A 20,470-nucleotide genomic window follows, 5' to 3' on the forward strand; every position below is an offset into this window, starting at 1 on the left:
GCAGGAGGCAGGAGCTAAACTGCTGAGCCACCCAGGAATCCCCTGTGTTACTTAACTTGATGAATGTTGAGTCCAATCTTTATATCAGTGATGCTGTCTGATAAATTTGTTGACTACTCACTCATTCAGTCATTAAATTCTCTGTTCTCTTGCCTTCAGTGACTGTCCTGTTTCCTGATTCTCTGTGTGAACTTTCCTTCTGTCTCTATTGTGAATCCTTCCTTTTCTGCTAATTGTTAAATCTTCGAATCCCCTGGGGCTCCATCGGGTGATTTTTCCTTCTCTCATGACTAGCATACTGATTGATAACTTTCAAATCTTCCTCCAGCCCTGACACCAAACTCACGTATGGGCTTGTTTGTCTAGCAGATCAACTTGGATGTTGTCAAACCTGACTGTCTCCACTTGACTTCTTTACCATGAAGACTTGCTCTTCTTCTTCTCTCAGCAAGTAATGTTACTGTCTCTCCTTCCACACATGTTGAAAACCTTAGCACCATCTTAACTTTCAAACATCCCCCAACAAATGATTGCCAATTTTACTCCTAGGGTTTTTTTTTTCTTCAAACTATTACTTAGAGCACACTAAGAGCCAATGGAGAGGGGTATAGACATGAGGGTGAGACTGAAAACAAAAGAGGGGGAATGGAGATCGTTGATAGAGTAAGACTCCTCCTTCACAATATGTGTGGAGGGACTGGCTTTCGATGAGAGCAGGAAAAGCCATTTGGTTTTGCAAAGGAGAGAGAGACCCATTAATGGGCATTAAGATGGAGGCAAGTTCTACCCAAGGATGAGAGAGTTGGGGGATTGAGAAGGTTAGGGTGGGTTTTGAGTACCTGAGACCACACTGGGGCAAGTACTGAGGGCTAACTGAGCTCTGATCCATGGAGCTGTGTCTGAATCTTTTGTTCTTATGGAGTTTATTCTCCAAAGAGGGAAACAAATTATCTTCTTCACAATTGCCATTGGAATCATCCAACTCCACATCAGGTCTGCTTTTCTTCTAGCTTATTTTGTCCAGTGTCTCCACAACAACTCTTCCTAAATTTCACTAGGCATCTCTACTACTCTGACCCTTGTTTTTCCTTCCCCATTCATCAGAATCCCCCCCCTTTTCCTCCCTGATAGTTTAATTTTTGTATTTATTATGTTGTATAGTATTGTATTATAATTATTCAATATATTTAAACCAAAAAAAAAAAAACCCAGTTCACTCATTTCTCCTGTCCCCTACTCCCTACCCTCCACCTTTGGCTACTATCAATCTATTCTCTTTATCTATGAGCTTGGTATTTGTCTTTCTCTGTCTGACTTGTCTGTGTAATGCCCCCCCCCCCCCCGCCTTTTTTAAGATTTTATTTATTTATTCATGAGAGACAGAGAGAGAGAGAGACAGAGAGAGAGAGAGAGAAAGAGAGATAGAGAGAGAGAGAGAGAGAGAGGCAGAGACACAGGCAGAGGGAGAAGCTGGCTCCATGCAGGGAGCCCAATGTGGGACTTGATCCTGGGTCTCCAGGATCACACTCTGGGCTGAAGGCAGACACTTAACTGCTGAGCCATATAGGCATCCCATGTAATGCCCTTAAATATATCCTTGATGTTGCAAATGGCAGGATCCCATTCTTTTTTTATTGCCAAATAATATTTTATTGCATATATAAACCACAATTTTATTATCCATTCATCCATTTATGGACATTTAAGTTGTTTCCATATCTTGGCTATTGTAAATAATGTTGCAATGAACATGGAGGGTCATATATCTCTTTGAGTTAATGTTTTCATATTCTTTGGATAAATACCCAGAAATGAAATAGCTAGATCACAGTTTTAATTTTTTTGAGGAACCTCTATGCTGTTTTCCCCATAGCGGCTGCACCAATTCACATTCCCATCAACAGTGCACAAGGGTCACCTTGTGTTCTCCACACCTTTACCAACACTTGTTATTTCCAGTCTTGTTGATAATAGCTGTTCTAAGATGTGTAGGTGATATCTCATGTGGTTTTGATTTGCATTTTTCTGATTTGTGATGTTCAACATCTTTTCATGTACCTGCTGGCCATCTGTATGTCTTCTCTGAAAAACTAGGTACTCATCTTCTTTCACCACTTTCCTCCCTTCCCAAATGAGAAGCCATGGCTCAACATTTTAATCTCTTTCAAAAATACCCTACACCGAATATTATATCTGTCTTATATCTTTGGAAAAACTTTAACTTTGGATAAATCCAGCCATCTGTCTTCACCACGTCTGTTTCCAGGCAGTTGAGTCTCATTGGAAAATAACCTACAGCAGGGCAGTAGTAGTTGGGTGTAAATAGGATTCTGCTCATCATATCACCTAGCACTGTTAATTTTGGGGCAGTCATGGTTCAATTACCTGCATTCAGATAAAGGAGGAGACCATGGAACCCAAAAATGTCATGTATATATGTGAAAAACACTCACTCACCACCACACATACCAACATATATCAGGTTTATTGAGATATAATTGGCGTGCAGCAGGATTTGACCTTTTCGGCAAACAGTCACACAATCATGTAAACACCATCACAGTTGAGACATTTTCATCACCTCTTCCTCCCACCAAATTTCCCTCATAATTCCTCTGCAGTCAATCCCCAAGCCCCTGACAACCACCAATCTGTTTTCTGTCCCTAGAGTTTTATTAGTCTAAAATGTCATATAATGGAATAATACAGTATGTAACCTCTTGAGTCTGGCTTCTTTAACTTAGCATAATGCATCTGAGATTGAATCATGTCGTTGTATTAATCAGCAGTTATTTTATTTTTATTGCTAAGTAGTATATGCATGTACCTATTGTAGTTTTCCATTAACCAGTTGAAGGGTATTTAGATTGTTATATGCATGTACCTATTGTAGTTTTCCATTAACCAGTTGAAGGGTATTTAGATTGTTTCCAGTTTTTGGTGATTATGAATAAAGCTGCTGGAAACATTCATGTGAGTGTAAATTTTCTTTTCTCTTGAGTAAATAACTAGAACTGGTATTGCTGGGCCATATGGTAAGTATGTGTTTAAATGTGTAAGAAACTGCTAAATTGTTTTCCAAAGTAGTTATATTATTTTGTATTCCCACTAGCACAGTGGGATGCTCTGCATTCTTGTCATCTTTTAAAATTTTATCCATTCCAAAAAGTGTGTAGTACTATCTCATTGTAGTTTTAATTTTGTATTTTTTTAATGACTAATGATGTTGCACACATTTAAATGAACTTATAATAAATCATCCACCAAAGATAGGTGATATTTATTAGATAAGTGCTCAATCTTTTGCCCATTTTGGAAAGTGGATTGTTATTTACTTATTATTGTGTTTTGGGAGTGTAAAGAATATATCTGGATATATTTTTAATGTATAATCAAATATAACAAATTTAATATATTTATCAAATATATGTTTTACAAATATTTTCTTCCAGTATGTGGCTTGGTTGGCTTGCTTTCTCATTTTCTTAAACTGTCTTTTGAAGAACCAAAGTTTTGAATTTTGCTGAAGTACAATTTATTGATTTTTTTCTTTTATAGATCATGCTTTTTGTATTTTATGTAAGAATTCTTTGCCTAACCCAAGGTCACAAAGCTTTTCTCCTATGTTTTCTTCTAGAAATCTAAAACTTTAGGTTTACATTGACATTACTGTACATTTTGAATTGATATTTTGTAAATTGTGTGAAGTATGGATCGAGGTTCAATTTTTTTTTTGCACGTGGATATTTAGTTGTTCCAACACCATTTGTTGAGAAGATTCTCTACTGAATTACTTTTGCAATTTTGTCAGAAATTGGTTGACTGCAATGTGTGAGTTTATTTCTGGACTTTCTATTCTATTCTGTTAATTTATGTATCTTTTCTTTACCAATTCTATTACTATAGCCTTATAGTAAATATTGAAATCAGTTTAGTGCGAATTCCCCAACATTGTTCTATATTTTTGGAATTGGTTGTGACTATTCTAGTTCCTCTACTTTTCCATGCAAAATTTAGGGTCAGTGTGTCAACTTATGCAATATATCCTGGTAGAATCGAATGGGATTATGTTGAGTTTATAAATCAACTTGATAAGAACTGTAACAGTATTGAATCTATGAACATGGCACATCTGTCCGTTCATTTAGGTCTTTTTTTTTTTTTGTTTTGCCTTTTCAGCGTATGGATCTTGTATATAATTAGTTTGCTTTATAATGAAACATTTCATGCTTTTAGTTACTATTAAAATAGTTCTTTTTTCAATTTCAATTTCCAATTGTTTGTTGCCAACACATAAAATATAATTGATCTTTGTATATTGATCATGTATCTTGTGATCTTCCTAAACTCAGTCTAGCTTTTTCCGGGGCAGACGCTGGGATTTTCTACAATGACAATCATGTTGTCTGTGAATACAGACAGCTTTTTCCCCCCCTTTTCAATATCTATGCCTAATTTTTGTATGGTTTACGCTATTTCACTTAGAACATTTCCTTCTTGGAGAAATATTTTTAATGAGATTAAGTCCTTGCAAAATAGGCTTTCTGAATCACTAAAGGGGGTAAAGCCCAAATTACATGCTCTGCTACGTGGACAGTCATCATTCAAAGCTGTGCTACAATAACACGACTAAGGCATTTTATATAGGGTTTGACTTTTGTGTAATAATGAACTGTTGTTTTCCTATTTTCAGTTTGTCAATGGGGATGATGTACAGAGTATTTCATGTAGGCATAGAACTCCTCTCCTGTGTCAGCAGAATCATCGTTATTATCATTGTTAAGGAGCCTTGGTGTACCCCTTTGACTTAGCCTTCACACTTCTTGCTATCAAATGGCCACCTCACCCTGGGGTTGTCTCCTACTTCCACTACTACACATCAGACACAATAATGTACATATTCCTTACTGGAACATTCATGAGTCAGGACCCAGGACTTTTACACTCATATCCCTGGGGACTGACTCAGGGGTTGGCTGATGTTATTGACTGAATAAGACCTATAAATACAACCTACCTGTCATTCTGGCAATGGGAAGGGCAAGGGCTCTGACATCAGGTTTGAGTCTGAACACTGCTGTCTGGTCAAAGTTATTTTTTTAAAACTATATTTTTCCTATTTGTAAAATGAGGATATTATCTTCCTCATTAGTTATCAATGTAAAGTGCATAGTTCATCATCTTATACTTTTAGGTGAGTGGGTATTATTAGAATTTTTATTTAATAGATACTTTGTGTCATTTAATCTTCCTCTACTCACTTGCTTCCTCTGATTGAATTGGAGTTTATGGGCTATTGCTGCACAATTTGGCCATCCCGGTGGCATCCATCCCAATGGCTGCCATTGCCAGTGGAGGACTAATTAGATAACAAGCTGGTCACACCATCTAAGATGCCACAGTGACTGATTGCAGTGCTGCCTGCATAGGATTATGCCTGGGATCTGAGGGCTTCCATGTCAGTGCCAACACCCAGGGTTTCATATATAGCATAATTTATGGGGGGTTCGCTTATGAACAGGTTGTCATGTCTGGAGTTCATGGAAGCAATCCAGAAAATATAGGGATTCTCTTCTTAAATTTCCAGAGATGCATTCCAACCTTCTCAGGCTACAATTCATTCTACAAGTTTCAATAAAATATTTCTTCTTTTATTTTTCTTAGTATACAGCCCTGTTAGTTTGATATATAATTTGGGGTTTGGGAAAATGCTATTGCTAACACCTGAATGTGAATCTTATTTCTAATTCTACCCCCCGCCCCGCAGTTATGGAAAACGTTATGTTTCTCATAAGTTTAGTTTTCAGTGTAAAAGCATGGCACACTCCTAATGCATGTATCTTCGTGGGTTTTTTTCTTGTTTGCTTTTTAAATTAAATTAAGAACTTTGATGATGTTCTAAAACTATTTGACAAGGCCTCATTTCCAAGGTGATCACATAGAGTTCTGCTATCTAAATAAATTGTGGTTAATTTGCAATCCCTCAGTTGGAGAGCAAGCTTGCAAGCAATTGTTGTCTGGGTCCACATATTTATAATGCTTTTACTGGGTGTTGTTGATATCCTGAACACAATCTGTTCCCCATCAAAACAGGAACATGTCAATATGGTCACAATTTTATAAAATGAGTTCAAATACCCCAAAAGTATGTATGTGTACAAACATATTTTTATGTCTATGGGCACTAAAACTAGTTTTTTTTAGGAGTGAGATATTTTGATTTCCTTTGTGTTTTTCTGTATCTTTAAATTATTTGCAATGATTAAACAGAAAAGCAATAATTATTGTACATAAAAACAGAAGAACTTCAAAAGAATGTCTATCTTAGGCTCAGGCCAGGAAAAAATTATATATGATTTTGGCCAGATACTACCAGAATTATGAAATACAAAAAAGAATTTAAGGCTAGATTTCCCAGAAGAATAATAACCCCAAAGATAGCCTACAAATTCATAATTATGTTAACTGAGCACAAAGAGTGTTCATCACTTAGAAACACTGGATTTTTGTTTCTCTTTGTAAACCAGATTGAAAAGGAGGACCAAGACTACCCCACGGAAAAAGTGAGGGAGGACTTTCAAGTGAATGGGCCACCTCAGGACCTGGACTCACTGCTTCTTGACCCACGTGCCTTTGGGCAAGTTATCCAGCTTCCAATATGATGCGGGCGCAGACACCTGCTGATGTGGCAACTGCCAATGCCCACAGTCCCCTTGGTTCATGGGCTGCCAGGCAGCCTGCCTGGAGGTGAGAGGGGGCATCTTTGTGCATCATGTTCTATTGGTGGGTCCCAACAGCGCCCCTTGGGCCCCAGAGCTCAGTGCGTGGATTCTTTGGTCTCAGCTGTGCTCCTTTCTTTTCCAGAGCATGCACAGACCTCCAGGGTCTTTGGATCAGGATGGTCAAGTTCCAGCCCTTGTGTTGTCCTCTAACCTCTCTTCCCCTCAGTCTCTGGCATGCTGTTACCTAGTTTGACATTTGACTTTCTTCTTTGTAACTAATCCTCTGCCTTGTTCCTCTCTTCCTTGGATTCCATGTGACCTCCTTAATCAGTTCCTTGTATTAGCACACAGTCAGAGGCACAGTTGGTTCTGGGGAAAATCCAAGTCCTTTCGAGCAAGTTATTAGGCTAGCTGATGAACCAGATATGCAAGGAAATTCCCAAAAAGGGTAGGAGTTGTCTAAATCCACATGTTGGATGCAGCTAATGTGCTAACAGAAGCTGAGAGAGCTGTCAGAGCTGAGAGTAAATTCATGAAGAAGTAGATCTCTCCCACTCCCCAGATCCCTGTCTCCAACCTCACACAGGGATATGTGTATGTCTTCTTCTGGTCCATGCCTGGGTGAGAGCAAATACTCTAAAGACACTGCCTTTGAGCCTTATCCAATCCATCTGGACAGTTCCAATTCCAGAATTAATTGCTTCAACTAGTTGCAACCTTGGGCAACTACTCAATGCCTTACCCCCTGCCCCTCTCCTGAAGGCTTCTGGAGACAGGGTTGCTAAGAGGGGCCATCTGTGAGGCAGAGATGCTGCTCTCCCATGCTCCCACTTCAGGACACAGGCATGTGGCCTGAGGGCCCTTCATAGGACCAGAAGTACCCCTTCTGCAACTCAGAGTTGCTATTTCCAGGCCAAAGTGCCCCACATTTCCAGGGAGAGCTGAGTCCTGGTCCCTCTATGCTGCTTCTGACTGATGCATCTATATACTATAGTGGGGTCAGGCAAAACAGGAAAGGAGCTTGGCCTTGGAGAGAGGAGAATTAGCGGGAGTGTGGGGGTGGGGACAAGACTAGTTAAGGTAGATAAGCAGTCCAAGACCTCCCTCCCTGTGTGGGAAGTTATCCCATCATATGTCCAAGTCTGAACCCAATCATAATGGAGTAAGGTTATGGGTTGACTTCTCATCTCTGATTTGCCCCCACTATTTATAGCCCCAGATTCTTGGGAAGAACTTTGATCTTGAATGTAAGTCCTCAGTCAGGGGCATAGGAAATAATGTCCTGACTCTTTCCTGGCTACACCACACACACACACACACACACACACACACACACACACACACACACACACACACACTTGTTTGGTGGGGGTTGCCCCTGGCTTAAATGGAGGACTCTCAGATCATCTTATCCTGTGGATTGGTGTATGTGTTATGTATATGTTGGGGAACTTGGCTTTGGGGGAATAGTTTTGGGCTCTCATTTTCTCTCCCAGGCCCCTCCTAGTCTCACTCAATTCCATTCTTCCCCCACCACCCCTGCCACCGGAGGACCCACTGAAGCTGATCACATGGGAAGAAGGCCACACCACTAATAGACTCCCTTAAGGGGCCTGACCTTGACTTAGGGTTTCACTGTTTACCCAGCAGCAGCCTTGCAAGAACCTCTCTTGGACCACTTTCCCTACTCATCTCAGAGTTGGGGGATGGAAGGAGGAGGGTTGGAATGGGCCTATTTGTCATGAGGCTCTAGTGGGATCCACTCCAGAAACTATCTTAGCTTGTTTTAATCCCAAGTCCAATGCCTCCTCACCCACACCACCCTCAATACTTTTCTACTTAGGGGGACAGTGGAGCATGGCTCCAGCTCCTAGAGTACAAGACTTATTGCCTTTCCAGGTTTCATTTACCCCACATGTGGTTCAGAAGCCCTTTCCCTAACCAGAAAAATGACACGTTTCCTGTCTTCTTTCTATTCTCCCCTTCTGTGGGTATAAACATTATGTTGTCATAGCTACTCAGTGCTTGTGCTCATTCGGGACTCTGTTCTTGCTATTCACACTGCATGTGATGCTCTGGTCCAAGATCTTTGAACTGGTGACTTTAGCTCAAATATCATCTCAGAGATGTTCCCCTTGGAAGCAAACTATAGTTTCCATAGTTACTCTCTATCTCACCACTTTAGATTTGTTAGTTATGTTTGTCTTTACAGCACTTATCACCTTTGGGAATTACCTTGTTCATTTATTTACTTGTTTATTGTTCGGCTCTCCTTCTGCTCCTAATGTAACCTCCATGATCACCAACACCTGTTTCCTGCTACATCCTCAGTTTTCAGTACTAGGAAGAACTCAATAAACACTTGCTGACTGAATAGATGTTTGGTTGTTGTTTTTTTAAATAGGAATAATTTTTCAAAAGTTTAGATACTTTTGAGAAGTCAAAGGTGTCTATTGTATTTAGCAATAAGGAATGATTGGTGCCATGTTAGGGCACTTTTGGAGTAAATAGGAAGTCAGGAACAGGAATTTGACTATAGAGGGAAGCAGGTAGTCCAGTAGTTGGGGTGTTCCATGAACTCAGGAGATGGTTGAGCATGGTGAAGGCTACTGGAAAGGAAGCAGCAGAGTGGGTGTGCAAAGGAGGAGGAAGTATTGAGGAAGTCAAGAATGCAGGAGGTGGGAGGGGGAATCTGGGGCACAAGTGAGGGGATCAGGCATGGAGCAGATGTCCCTTTTCAGTGGAAAAGGGGGAAGGAGGGAAGAAGGATGTTGATTCTGGTGGGTTTGCAGGATCAGTGGGAGGAGCTTGAGGCAGTTCCTTTCTGTGGCTTTGATTTTCTCTTGAAGTTGGAGGTGAAGTGACCTGTTCACAATGGGGTTGTCGGTGGTGTCAAGGGTCAGAGATATAGGGACAGTGGAGAGGATTATAAAGAGATCATTTCATTTCAGGTCTTTGGAATCTTTAAAAAAAAACCTCTTTTTCCAGAGGACTTAAATTAATTAAGTAATTAATTAACAATTCAAGGCAACGTTTTGCCACTAAGTGGTTGCCTACAACTTCATATTTAGATGTAAGTCCTAGATCTAAACTTAAGTTCCATATGGTCTCAGATGGAAGATGAAAGAATTAGAGAAAGAAAGGCAGAGTCTAATCTTAAGGAATAAAGAATCACAAGGAAGCTTTCACTACGGGAAGCTGCCAAAATTCTCACAAATCACAGAGAGATGAGACTGTACTGTGAGACAGTAATTTGCTGAATGTCCATCTGGACTCTTCCAACACCAGAGAGATATGGAAACTCAGACCAGGAAGGGTCCTGGGAGGGCTTCTGAACTCCATAGCACATGTCTTGATCCCACTAATAACACCATCAACAGGCATTTATTATCTCTGCTTAAACAAAATGCAGTGTTCTTATTTTTTTTTAAATGCAGTGTTCTTAATGAGCAAAGGTGATTCTGTTAACTCAACAATAGAACATACATTTATAACTTGGAGAGATTTTGCATGCTCACTCTTCTTGTTTGTAACATACATACACACTAGTAGGAATGTTGGCTAAATATAGTGATAAAAGTAACTTCTTTCCATTAAATATCAAGTATGCATCCATTCTACACTACATGTGTTTTGGATTTGTAAATGGGAGAGGTTGGCCATGGCTGCCATGGCCACTGAAACTGTGACCTTGGTCTTTTTGCTACCATGCTGCAACCTAGAAGTTTCCAAACAGAGATTGATGGAGCCCTGGGATACTTGGGGTACCATGTTGTGAGATGAGAGGGAGGTGGAGCCAACAGGACCCCAAGCTGCAGCTCCACATCAACTAAGGCAGCTTTTAGGGTCTACGCTGACTTCTAATTTTATGTAGATGAAGGCTTCAACTGAGGTTAAAGAGTCTGACAATCTCCACTGTCCTGACCGAGAGCAAATTCTGATACAACACTTACATTAGTGATTTTCTAAATGATTTATTGAATCAAAGAGTGTACTATTTGGCATTACATCATAGGCTTCCGTGTTTCAGTGACAACTTATTTTCCGTTAGGCAACAAGTTACCCACCACCAAGTTGAGTGTTTTGACTTTTGATGGCTAGGTTTATCCAAAGCATGGATGAGCAAAAGTACACAGATTAGCAAACAATCCTGATAATTATACCTATACTTAATTTTTAAGCAAATTTATATAAAAGTATTATATTCAACATGGTACTAAAACTCCACTTCTGTCGCATAAGCTATATTAACTAAATAAACTACATTAATAATACATAAAATAGAATGGAGAAAATGGAGGCTATAGTGTAAGTGGTGGTCTTATAATAGCAAATCAAGTATCTATCAAATTTGAATCATTTGGTTCAAAAAGATCTCTGAACAATAAACTAAGTTCTAAAATAGTGTTAAATTTTAGTATCAAAGTAATATTTGCCTTGGATTTTGAAGTACATGCACTGTCCCAAGAGTCCATTCATAATGTAAGGCTAGAAGCCTGTGGGACTCAGTGGGGGATATGTGGGAGGCTGGTGCACTCCTCTTTAGAATCCAAAGGCTATAAATATTTTGTAGAGAGAAAGGTAGATAATTTCAAGTAATTAGGCCTAGAAAGAAGATCCTTTTAGATGAAAAGGATTTGGGTTTCTAAGATTTCCTTTAGTTAGGGGATGTAAGCTCACCAGCAAGAAAGGTTGGAAGTATCTAAGTTCATGTTTGAGAAGGTGGTGATGGCAGTTGGAAGTCTTTCATCTGTTGAGTTAATAGATATTCTTAATAAATATAGGAAGTTATTTGCATCGGCATTAGCCAAACCAGCCCTCACTGCAGAAAGTAAGAGATTTGGGGCCAGTCTTTTTTAAAAAAATATTTTATTTATTTATTCATGAGGGACACAGAGAGAGGGGCAGAGACACAGGCAGAGGGAGAAGCAGGCTCCCTGTGGGGAGCCTGATGAGGGACTTGATTCCAGGATCTCAGGACCACAACCCGAGCCAAAGGCAGACACTCAACCACTGAGCCACCCAGGCATCCCAGGGCCAGTCTTTGTTAATGAAGCCACACTAGGGCCAGTATTAGAGGCAGATATATTATCAGATAATGCAAATGGTCCCTTGGCCCCTGTGATGGTCCATGCACAGCCCCCTGTTGATTAATGCTGAAATGGAGATATTCCTATTGTGCCCACCACCAAGGAGGGTTGGGTAATCTATCATTCAGTGGGTGCAGGATTCAGTAGACATTCTGGCAACTTTTCATCAATTATATTATGTTTGCACAAAGATCAGAGGGTAAAGTTTTTCCTGACACTTCATAGGTTGCTACCCAGGTGGCAGGCCATTCATAGCTAATTTACTTCTAGGAGTGCTTCTTCCATAGCAGGAAAAAGGTGAATGGCACAGTGGGAAGTAGATTGCTCCAGTAGTCACAAGGAGTGTCCCATGGGAGACAGCCTGGCTTCCAGGATCTCTTATTGATAGGAGTTATTTAGTGATCTTCCTGGATTTGGTTTTATGTCGGATCTCTGAAGTACACCAATCTCTGAGTTTGTTATTTACAATTTCTGTCTCAGCAAGGCAGCATCTCTTTTCCATCCAGGAATAAATCTTAATGCATCAAAAAGAAAAAGTCTAGTATCTTAGGCTTTCTTTACCCTCACATGGCAGTCCAATAGATTTCTATGCAATCTATTTTCACTATGCTCACCCTCATTTCTCGAATTCTCTGTGAACATCCCCTTCTGCAACTGACAACCTCTGTTATTTCTCTCTGGCTTATGAGCTTTCTGAGTCAGACCCTTTAACAGAATCTTAGTTTTCTGCTGATGGAGATCATTAAGGATCTCTACTGCCAGGTGCAAGATTTTGTCTTTAATTTTCAACTAGAGCTTTGGCTACAAGCAGAAAAAAGAATAATTTTCCAACTTTTGTCTTCCAGCTGATGCCTTGCTGACACCTCATTATTTGACTTGGAATGTAAATGGTATCGGGTTTTCTTCAACTCTTTTTAATGTGGATTTTGGTACCATCTGATTTCCCTGACTCTTTATCTTCTTACTGTGGTAATCTACCAACTAACTCTTATTTTTAAAATGATCCTGTTTATTACCTTCCCTGTGATTTTTCTCCTCTGATGCAAAGATGAAGAACAAGTAGTTTCAGCTGCAGAGCACATTTATTCAGAACTTCAATTCCATGATTTTGCTAAGCCACAGCTCTTTTCTGATACTTGAGATCTTCCCTGATTTACTTGCTGATCTCAGTAGGTAGGGCTAGGGGGGCAGGGACAACCAGGGGCAGGAGGAGAACATAGCTTTCTCTCCACTCTGCCCCAATGACTACACCTTCCTCTTCTCCAGCTCCTGTCTTTCTTCTATCTTGCATCTCTTGCCTCACTCATCTGCTTTCCAACAATTTAAAATCACAAAAGAACTTGATTTTTAGATTTCTAGCAGAGCTACCAACAACCTTCATACATTTTTATTGCTCTGAGTTTCATACTGTCCTCCTCAGATCTTGTTCTCAGCTGCTAACTGAGATTCTGCCCAAACCAGCAGGACTTTGAGTTACACAGATTCCCCACTGTCAGGTGACCAAGAATGATCTAGATGGGGTGGTGACCCAAAGCCAGGTTCATTCTGACTCCAGGTCCCTCCAATTCCAGTTTGTCTTGCCTTCTCACATGGCTTGGCGCCAAGCTGCCACCATGTCTTGCAAATGTGCTCATCTGAGTTAGGATGGTTGCATCACGGCTGTCTACCTCTTTAACTTGCTTTCATCTATTGTTTTAATTTGCTGATACTTTCATTGTCTCATGTCTCCAAAAGTCCTCAGTTAAATACTGCAACTTAGGTTCTCATGTGATACTCACCCCTTTCTTCTGGTGTAATTTTCACTTCAGTGAACTCTTGGAGTCCTAATAAGAGAATCTCTGGAGTCCAAAGGAATGCTGGGAGCATTTGGCACCAAATGTATATGTGGGTGGCAGAGCGGGGGCGGGGGGAGATAGATTCTTTCCTTTTTGTGGCTTCTTTCCTTCTGCTGCTTCTTGTGTCCTGGGGGAGGTGATTTCTTTCCCTTACACTCTTTGTCTTCCCCTTGCTCAAAATCATATGCAGGTAGAGGTAGAGGGTAAACCTAGTGATGCTTCTTACCCATACAGATGGAGGTCTGGTTGGCATGCCATTCCAGTTTCCTTTCTTTTCTGACTTGCAAAATTCAGGTTGCTGTGAAAATGAAAAAGTGTTAGTGTACATATACCACCCAACAAATCTTCATATAGCTGCTTTTTAAGCAGCTCTGTGTTCTGAACATTTTTAACCCTCTCTGGAATATAACTGATTTAGAACAATGTTATTTAGTGACTTTCTCATACAAGGATGCATTATGCCAACCAACCTGCTTATCCCAGGGCATTATTTATACAAGGGAAGAATAAGGCTTGTGTGCATATGCTTTCTTCCTAGATACAGAACTCATTTTGTCTTAAAATCTGAGTCCCCATTTAAAATTTTTAGAGGGCTACCTGAGCCTTGTTCTCCATCCATGTTTTTTAGGAGCCTTCCTTCCTTCCTTGGGACCCAAGAGCACTAAACACTTTTGTACTTGTATCTAAAAGATCAAAACAAAAGTGTCTGTGTGCAAGTCCAGGGATAAATATGCTCATCTCGAGTATCCCTGGACAACAGGTCAATATTTGCTGACTGAATAAATAATGAAAATATCTTGAAGAATAAAAATCATTTAGAGATTTATTGAGTGTTGTAAAGTCTCAGAAGTGAAATTTCCAACCATCAGGGCTTTAGAGCCCAAGATTACACAACTATTTCAGAGGATAACAAAGTGCCCTAAATATATGCTACCATTTCCTCCATCCATACTGGACTGGAGACCAGGGCTCACAGGTGCATCACTGAGCATACTTTGTGTTGGTGAGTGCTTGCTCTATTAGCTAATGGTCTTGTGATGGAAGGGTGTGGGTATGGTTCTGGGCCATATCACTTTTCCTCTGCCCTAAACAATATTTCTTTTTTTTATTGTTTATTTATGATAGTCACAGAGAGAGAGAGAGAGGCAGAGACATAGGCAGAGGGAGAAGCAGGCTCCATGCACCGGGAGCCCGATGTGGGATTCGATCCCGGGTCTCCAGGATCGCGCCCTGGGCCAAAGGCAGGCTCCGAACCGCTGCGCCACCCAGGGATCCCCCAAACAATATTTCTATGGGTATTCATACTTAAATTTTATATACAATTAATATTTATAAAATAAGATTTCATTTGAATATGTTACCTCTTTGTATAATCTAATATATATCTTGATTTTTATAAAATTAATTATCTTGTTTCTAAGTATATATTCAATTTCTTGATATTTCCTATCTTTTAACTACATTTTGGTTATTTTACAAAATTTCAATATATTCGTGTAGGAGCAAACATAGTAATTAAATTGTTGGTTTTTAAAATAGTGGCTCAAAGAAAGTTTCATGAAAATGGGCAAGAGCACTGGATTCTGGAAAGAGCATTTATGTGCATAATAAATATTGAGCTGGGACATGGCTTTGTTTCTCACTAGTTATATGACTTTGGACAAGTCATTTAAGCCAACTTTCCCTTCTCAGGCCTGTCCAAAAGAAGATAAATTTGTTGAGTCTAAAGGATTTAGCAAACTTACACGAAAATAAACCTTCAGAAGGAATATTATAAAAAGTGCTAGTTGACAGAGTTCAGCTTACCCATTTTTAGTCATGTGGAACTTCAGGAACCTAAGCATTGTTTTTTTTTTTATTTTTTATTTTTCTATTTTTATTTTTTAATTTTATTTATTTATTCATAGAGACAGAGAGAGAGAGAGAGGCAGAGACACAGGCAGAAGGAGAAGCAGGCATCATACAGAGAGCCTGACGTGGGACTCGATCCAGGGTCTCCAGGATCACGCCCTGGGCTGCAGGCGGTGCTAAACCGCTGCGCCACAGGGGCTGCCTGGAACCTGAGTATTGTGATCAAATAGAGTCTAGGTGGTCTGTTTATTAATATAGGACAGTAATTGGAGCCAAACTGGACTGAGAAAATAATGTGTTGGTCTCTGGACAGAGAAACTTGCATGTACTACCTGTACCCCTAACTGAACAAACTGGGATCCCTAAGGTGGCGCAGCCTTGAGGAACGTGAAATACTTGGTTAGCCAAAACACATTGCCTTGCCAAGTGTTGTTTGTAACCCTGAGATGGAGCTAAAGGGCTCTGGACAAAGGATGGGGCTTTCAGGACAGAGGAGACAGGAAAGAAACTCCAAAGAAGACATATGAAGAGACAGACTTTGGAAAGAGAGTAAAGTAGACTTGATGGCAAAATCCAAGTGTTACTGAATGGATTGTGAGATAGTCTCTGCTCCAGTGTCTCTTGAAGACTTCGCTTTTTTTTTTTTTTTTTGAGTAGAATTTTTTCTTATTGGGATGCATTTTTTCTTATTGTTGAGCATGAATTTAAGGAGCACTTGGAGCAGAGTTCACCCCAAATTGCTGGGTCACATTTGTTTTTCCCACAGCAGTGTATTATCTGCTCCAAGATACCTGTACCCACTCCATTTGTTTATTATGATGGCATGGGCTAACCCCCCTCATATACAGTGGTGGGGTCTTCAGCTTACTGGCAGGATTGTAGGACATCAACTTTAACATTAAACCCAAGAACTTTCCAGGAGAGGAAAAATGGAGAGAAATGGGAAGAGAAAAGAAGGACATAGTGAGTAGCCAGCATTTAAAATATTCCTACTTCAGACAGAGAATTATACCACGCACATTAGGAAAGCCACTTCAAAAATTCAGCCCATATGGGTGCAGAGGTGGTGTGACTAGGAGAAGAAGAAGTGATTTGGGGGTTAGGAGATCCGAGTTCTGTCTCTATATCTGTCACTAACCAGCTATGTTGCTCCAAGTACCTCAATTTGTGGTCTTTGATTCACCCATCTATACAAAGAAAGGGTGTCTTTCAGAAAATTTCCAGGTCTGAAATTCTGTGATTTAAAAGATTTTATCTATTTATTCATGAGAGACACAGAGAGAGGCAGAGACATAGGCAGAGGGAGAAGGAGGCTCCATGCAGGGAGCCTGATGCGGGAATCAATCCCAGAACCCTAGGATCACTACCTGAGCTGAAGGCAGATGCTCAACCACTGAGACACCCAGATGCCCCTGAAATGGACTATGTTATCTTTAGTTTGAATAAAAAGAACACAACACAAGGATATCATATTCAGAGTCTCTGTGCTTGTGAGGGAGTAGGCACACATTGAGATACTCCATTTCCTGGGTTAAAAAGTTGTTGGTAGGTGGGGCCTATCAAAGTTCATCCACTGATGGTCAGTGCTTTCACCTGGTGCCTTTTTTGGTTGCCTCTGTCTCCCATCTCTCACAATGGCTGGGCTTTATTTTTCCCTGTCCATACAGCCTACCTGCCCTCTACCACTCCTATACCTCCAGTCAGTTAAACAATGAACTCTGACTAGAATCTTTTAAATCTCTCTCTTTCTTTCTCTTTCTCTCTCTTCCTCCAAAAGCTTCCTCTCATTACTCTCAGATGGAACAGACCAAAAGAAAGAAGATGCATGGAAAGAGAGCTCTTTCTGTCTTTCTTTGTTTATATACCTACATATATATATATATATTCTTTGAACAAATCTTGTGACCAGAGGGCATGAAGCTCCAAGACTGCCCAGCTTCTGACACCTACCCAACACTTCAGTCAAGGACCAATATCTGTTTCTGAAGAAGGTGGGGGACGCCAATTGAGGTTGTGCAGATACAATGGGAGAATAACATAGAATTCTAGTGTGATAGGTTTTTTGTTTGTTTGTTTGTTTGTTTGTTTTCCAACAGCCTTGTGAAGATAACACCCTATTGTCTTCTGACCTCTGTCACTGCCAATGAGAAATATGTTGTCAGTCTACTTGTCCTTCCATTGTAAGTGAATTGTTATTTTCTCTTTAAGAGTTTTCTCTTTCATTTTCTGAAGTTTTACTATGTCACTAAATATAGTCTTATTTTTATTTATTTTGCTTAGGATTCGAATTTCTTCAATCTGAAGATATATATCTTTCTTCAGGGATCCACACAAAGAAGATATTGTTGTATAACCATCATAATGACAAAATTTAAAAATTATCAGTGTTGGCAAAGATTTGGGAAAAATTCTGATAAGCCACTGATGAAAATTTATAAACTATTATAACACTTCTGGAGTGCAATCTGGGTATGCTAGCAATAGAGGATATTGTATAACTTATGATCAAGCAATTATAACTTTAGGTACCAATCCTGGAGAAAACCTGCATTCATAGGAAAAGGAGGCACAGATACATCTATTCAGTGAAGCATTGTTGGCTATTGGAAAACAAAAGAGAGAAAGAGAAAGAAATTAATAAAAATGTCCACTAACAAAATGAGTAAATCAACAATGGTATATTCATAAAATAAAATCCTTAACAAAACAAAAACAAATGAATCACATATACCTACACCAGGTAGACAAATTTGTAAGACAAATGAGGAATAAAAAAAGCAAATAGTAGATGGTAAATGCAATCTGATGCCTTATGCGTGTATTTTAACCACACACAATACTGTAATTTGGCAATAAGCAGAAACCATGACATCTCAAATGCTCTCTATAATGGAATAGAATTAAAAAATGACAACAAAATGAAAGCCTATCCAAGAAATATCTCTCCCCCTGGAAATCAGTAGGAAGATTTGAAATAATTCCTGCTTTGAAGAAGTAACAGAAATGAAAAGCTATATAGAAATGGTCAACAATATTAGCCAGACACAAATGTGTACGGACAAATAAGTGGGAGACTAATAATTAGCCTGGGGTCTCTCCAAGGTTACATGTCTTAGAAAACAGAACACTTGCTCATTTTGGACCTGGGTTGTGCTATGGCTTCAGCAGGTTTCTGACATGTGGACAAAGGACTAGAGTTAGAATATACCAACCCTCCTAACCTTCCTGTAGTAATAGGTAGGAAAGCACAGTAGAAGATAATGGAATGTTGTAGAATGTGGAGGGATGTAAAATGGGCAGTATTAGTAGAGGGAAACTCAGAGTACAGAAAAGCAAGGGCATCCGAAGCAGTCTTGTGCTGGGGGTTGGGTGGCCAAGCACAGGCAGATGCCTGAAGCTGAAACAAGGCCCTGGCTCTGTGTCTTTGAGTGAGCACCACCAGACCCAGCCAAGTTTAAAAGGTAAGTGGGAATATGGGGCAATGCCAGAGAAAGTCTGCTCAAGGTGGGGCTGGGGAGAGAGGGAAGACAGAGAGTAGGGAAGAAGAATGCTAGACTCAGGTGCGATTCAGCTCACAAGGCCATACCTCCGCAAAGCGGAATCAGGCCAAATACTGTCCCAAGGTAGCTGGAAGGTGGGGCCAGAGCATCTGGCTTCTTTACTTTGAGAGGCCGCTTCTCTGGGCAAGTGGCAATAAAAAGGCAGGGGAATTGAACTACACAGAGCCTTCATGTAGAAATGTTTCTCCTGCCTAAACTCAGGTGCTAAATGAACAACAAAATGAGAACCTCTATTATGAACACTTTTTAATGATGAAATATGTGAGGCTGTTACATTTCTGGGAATGACACTGGGGCTCCATAACAGACCACTAGAAAGAACAAATTAGTGAGCTAGTCCCACTCAGACCCAATAAGGAAACTCAATATTCCTTCCACCCGTTTTGGATTTTGGAAAAACCAGACTTCATACTCAGAGCTCTATCCTCCAGATAGATACACTCAGAAGATAGTTATTATGAAATGCAAAATTGAGAAGGAAAGAGCATGGTAGTACTAATGCATGTAAAAAATTGGATATTAGCATGGAAATGTTAATAAGTAGAAATTACTGAATTCTCTGTGTATGTCTGTTGTGGAAATAAAAGCCCTGGGGATGGATCAAAAATATCTGGAAATTACTTGAAACTGGTGGATAACTAAATGGATATTATAACTAAAATGTGCTATAATCCAATTGTTTTTTTTTTTTTTTTGTCTTCTAAGGTTTGGTTCTGGCAAGCACTATGCAATGAATATTGCAAAAATTACATAAAGCTCCAAAAGCTATTCTATGTAAACTTCTTAAGTGGGGATTCTTGACCATAATATTTGGCATAATGACTCTGATAATTCTGTATGTTAATGGGTTTTATGTTCTGATATTTTGGCTGGTTTGGGAAAAACGGCATTGTCCCAAAGCTGAACTCAGAGTTGTCCTGGTAAATGCTTAACAACCGATTTTTTGGGTGGAAAGCCCTGATCCATAGTGTTTGTCAATTTCCATGACTTAAACACTTTCACTATGGCTGATTGCAGGCTGTGAGAGTGACGTCACTGAGAGCAGAATAGGGGATGATGTATGCAGCTGTAAGTTGGTGTACCCACTTGTACCCATGGGCATGTGTGAAATTGCAGATTTTTTACTAAAAATTCTGCGCCATAGATATAGAAAGGCACTAGTGGAAGAACAAATATAAAGGGAAAATAAAATAAATTCAAATTGGGAGCTCAGATGGAGATAATTGACAGTGGATTTTTTTTTTAATTTTAAGAAGTGGTATTTGTGTATTATTTGCATTGTACTAGTACCTTTTTTTATGCAAACAAGGTATCAATGTATCACACTGAGTGCTCTGAACTCTGAGTTTCTTTGGTGTTCCCCTAGACAAAGGCTAGGACTGTTTCCCTTCCAGATGTTGGTGTGAAGGCAA

At 39.8% G+C, this 20,470-nt stretch overlaps 1 protein-coding gene across 1 annotated transcript in view; it reads left to right on the forward strand.

Moving 5' to 3' along the window:
• LOC121479092 (myelin associated oligodendrocyte basic protein) overlaps nt 1-20,270 on the forward strand; it is a 50,128-nt gene extending 29,858 nt beyond the window's left edge. The window contains exons 5-7 of the mRNA XM_041734606.1: nt 6,528-6,747; nt 17,595-17,678; nt 17,779-20,270. Coding sequence (XP_041590540.1) covers nt 6,528 — 1 coding nt within the window. The 3' untranslated portion in view covers nt 6,529-6,747; nt 17,595-17,678; nt 17,779-20,270. The remainder of the gene's footprint in view (nt 1-6,527; nt 6,748-17,594; nt 17,679-17,778) is intronic.
• Nucleotides 20,271-20,470: the final 200 nt, after the last annotated feature.

Source organism: Vulpes lagopus, chromosome 19 (assembly GCF_018345385.1).
Source record: "Vulpes lagopus strain Blue_001 chromosome 19, ASM1834538v1, whole genome shotgun sequence".
Classification (NCBI taxonomy): domain Eukaryota; kingdom Metazoa; phylum Chordata; class Mammalia; order Carnivora; family Canidae; genus Vulpes; species Vulpes lagopus.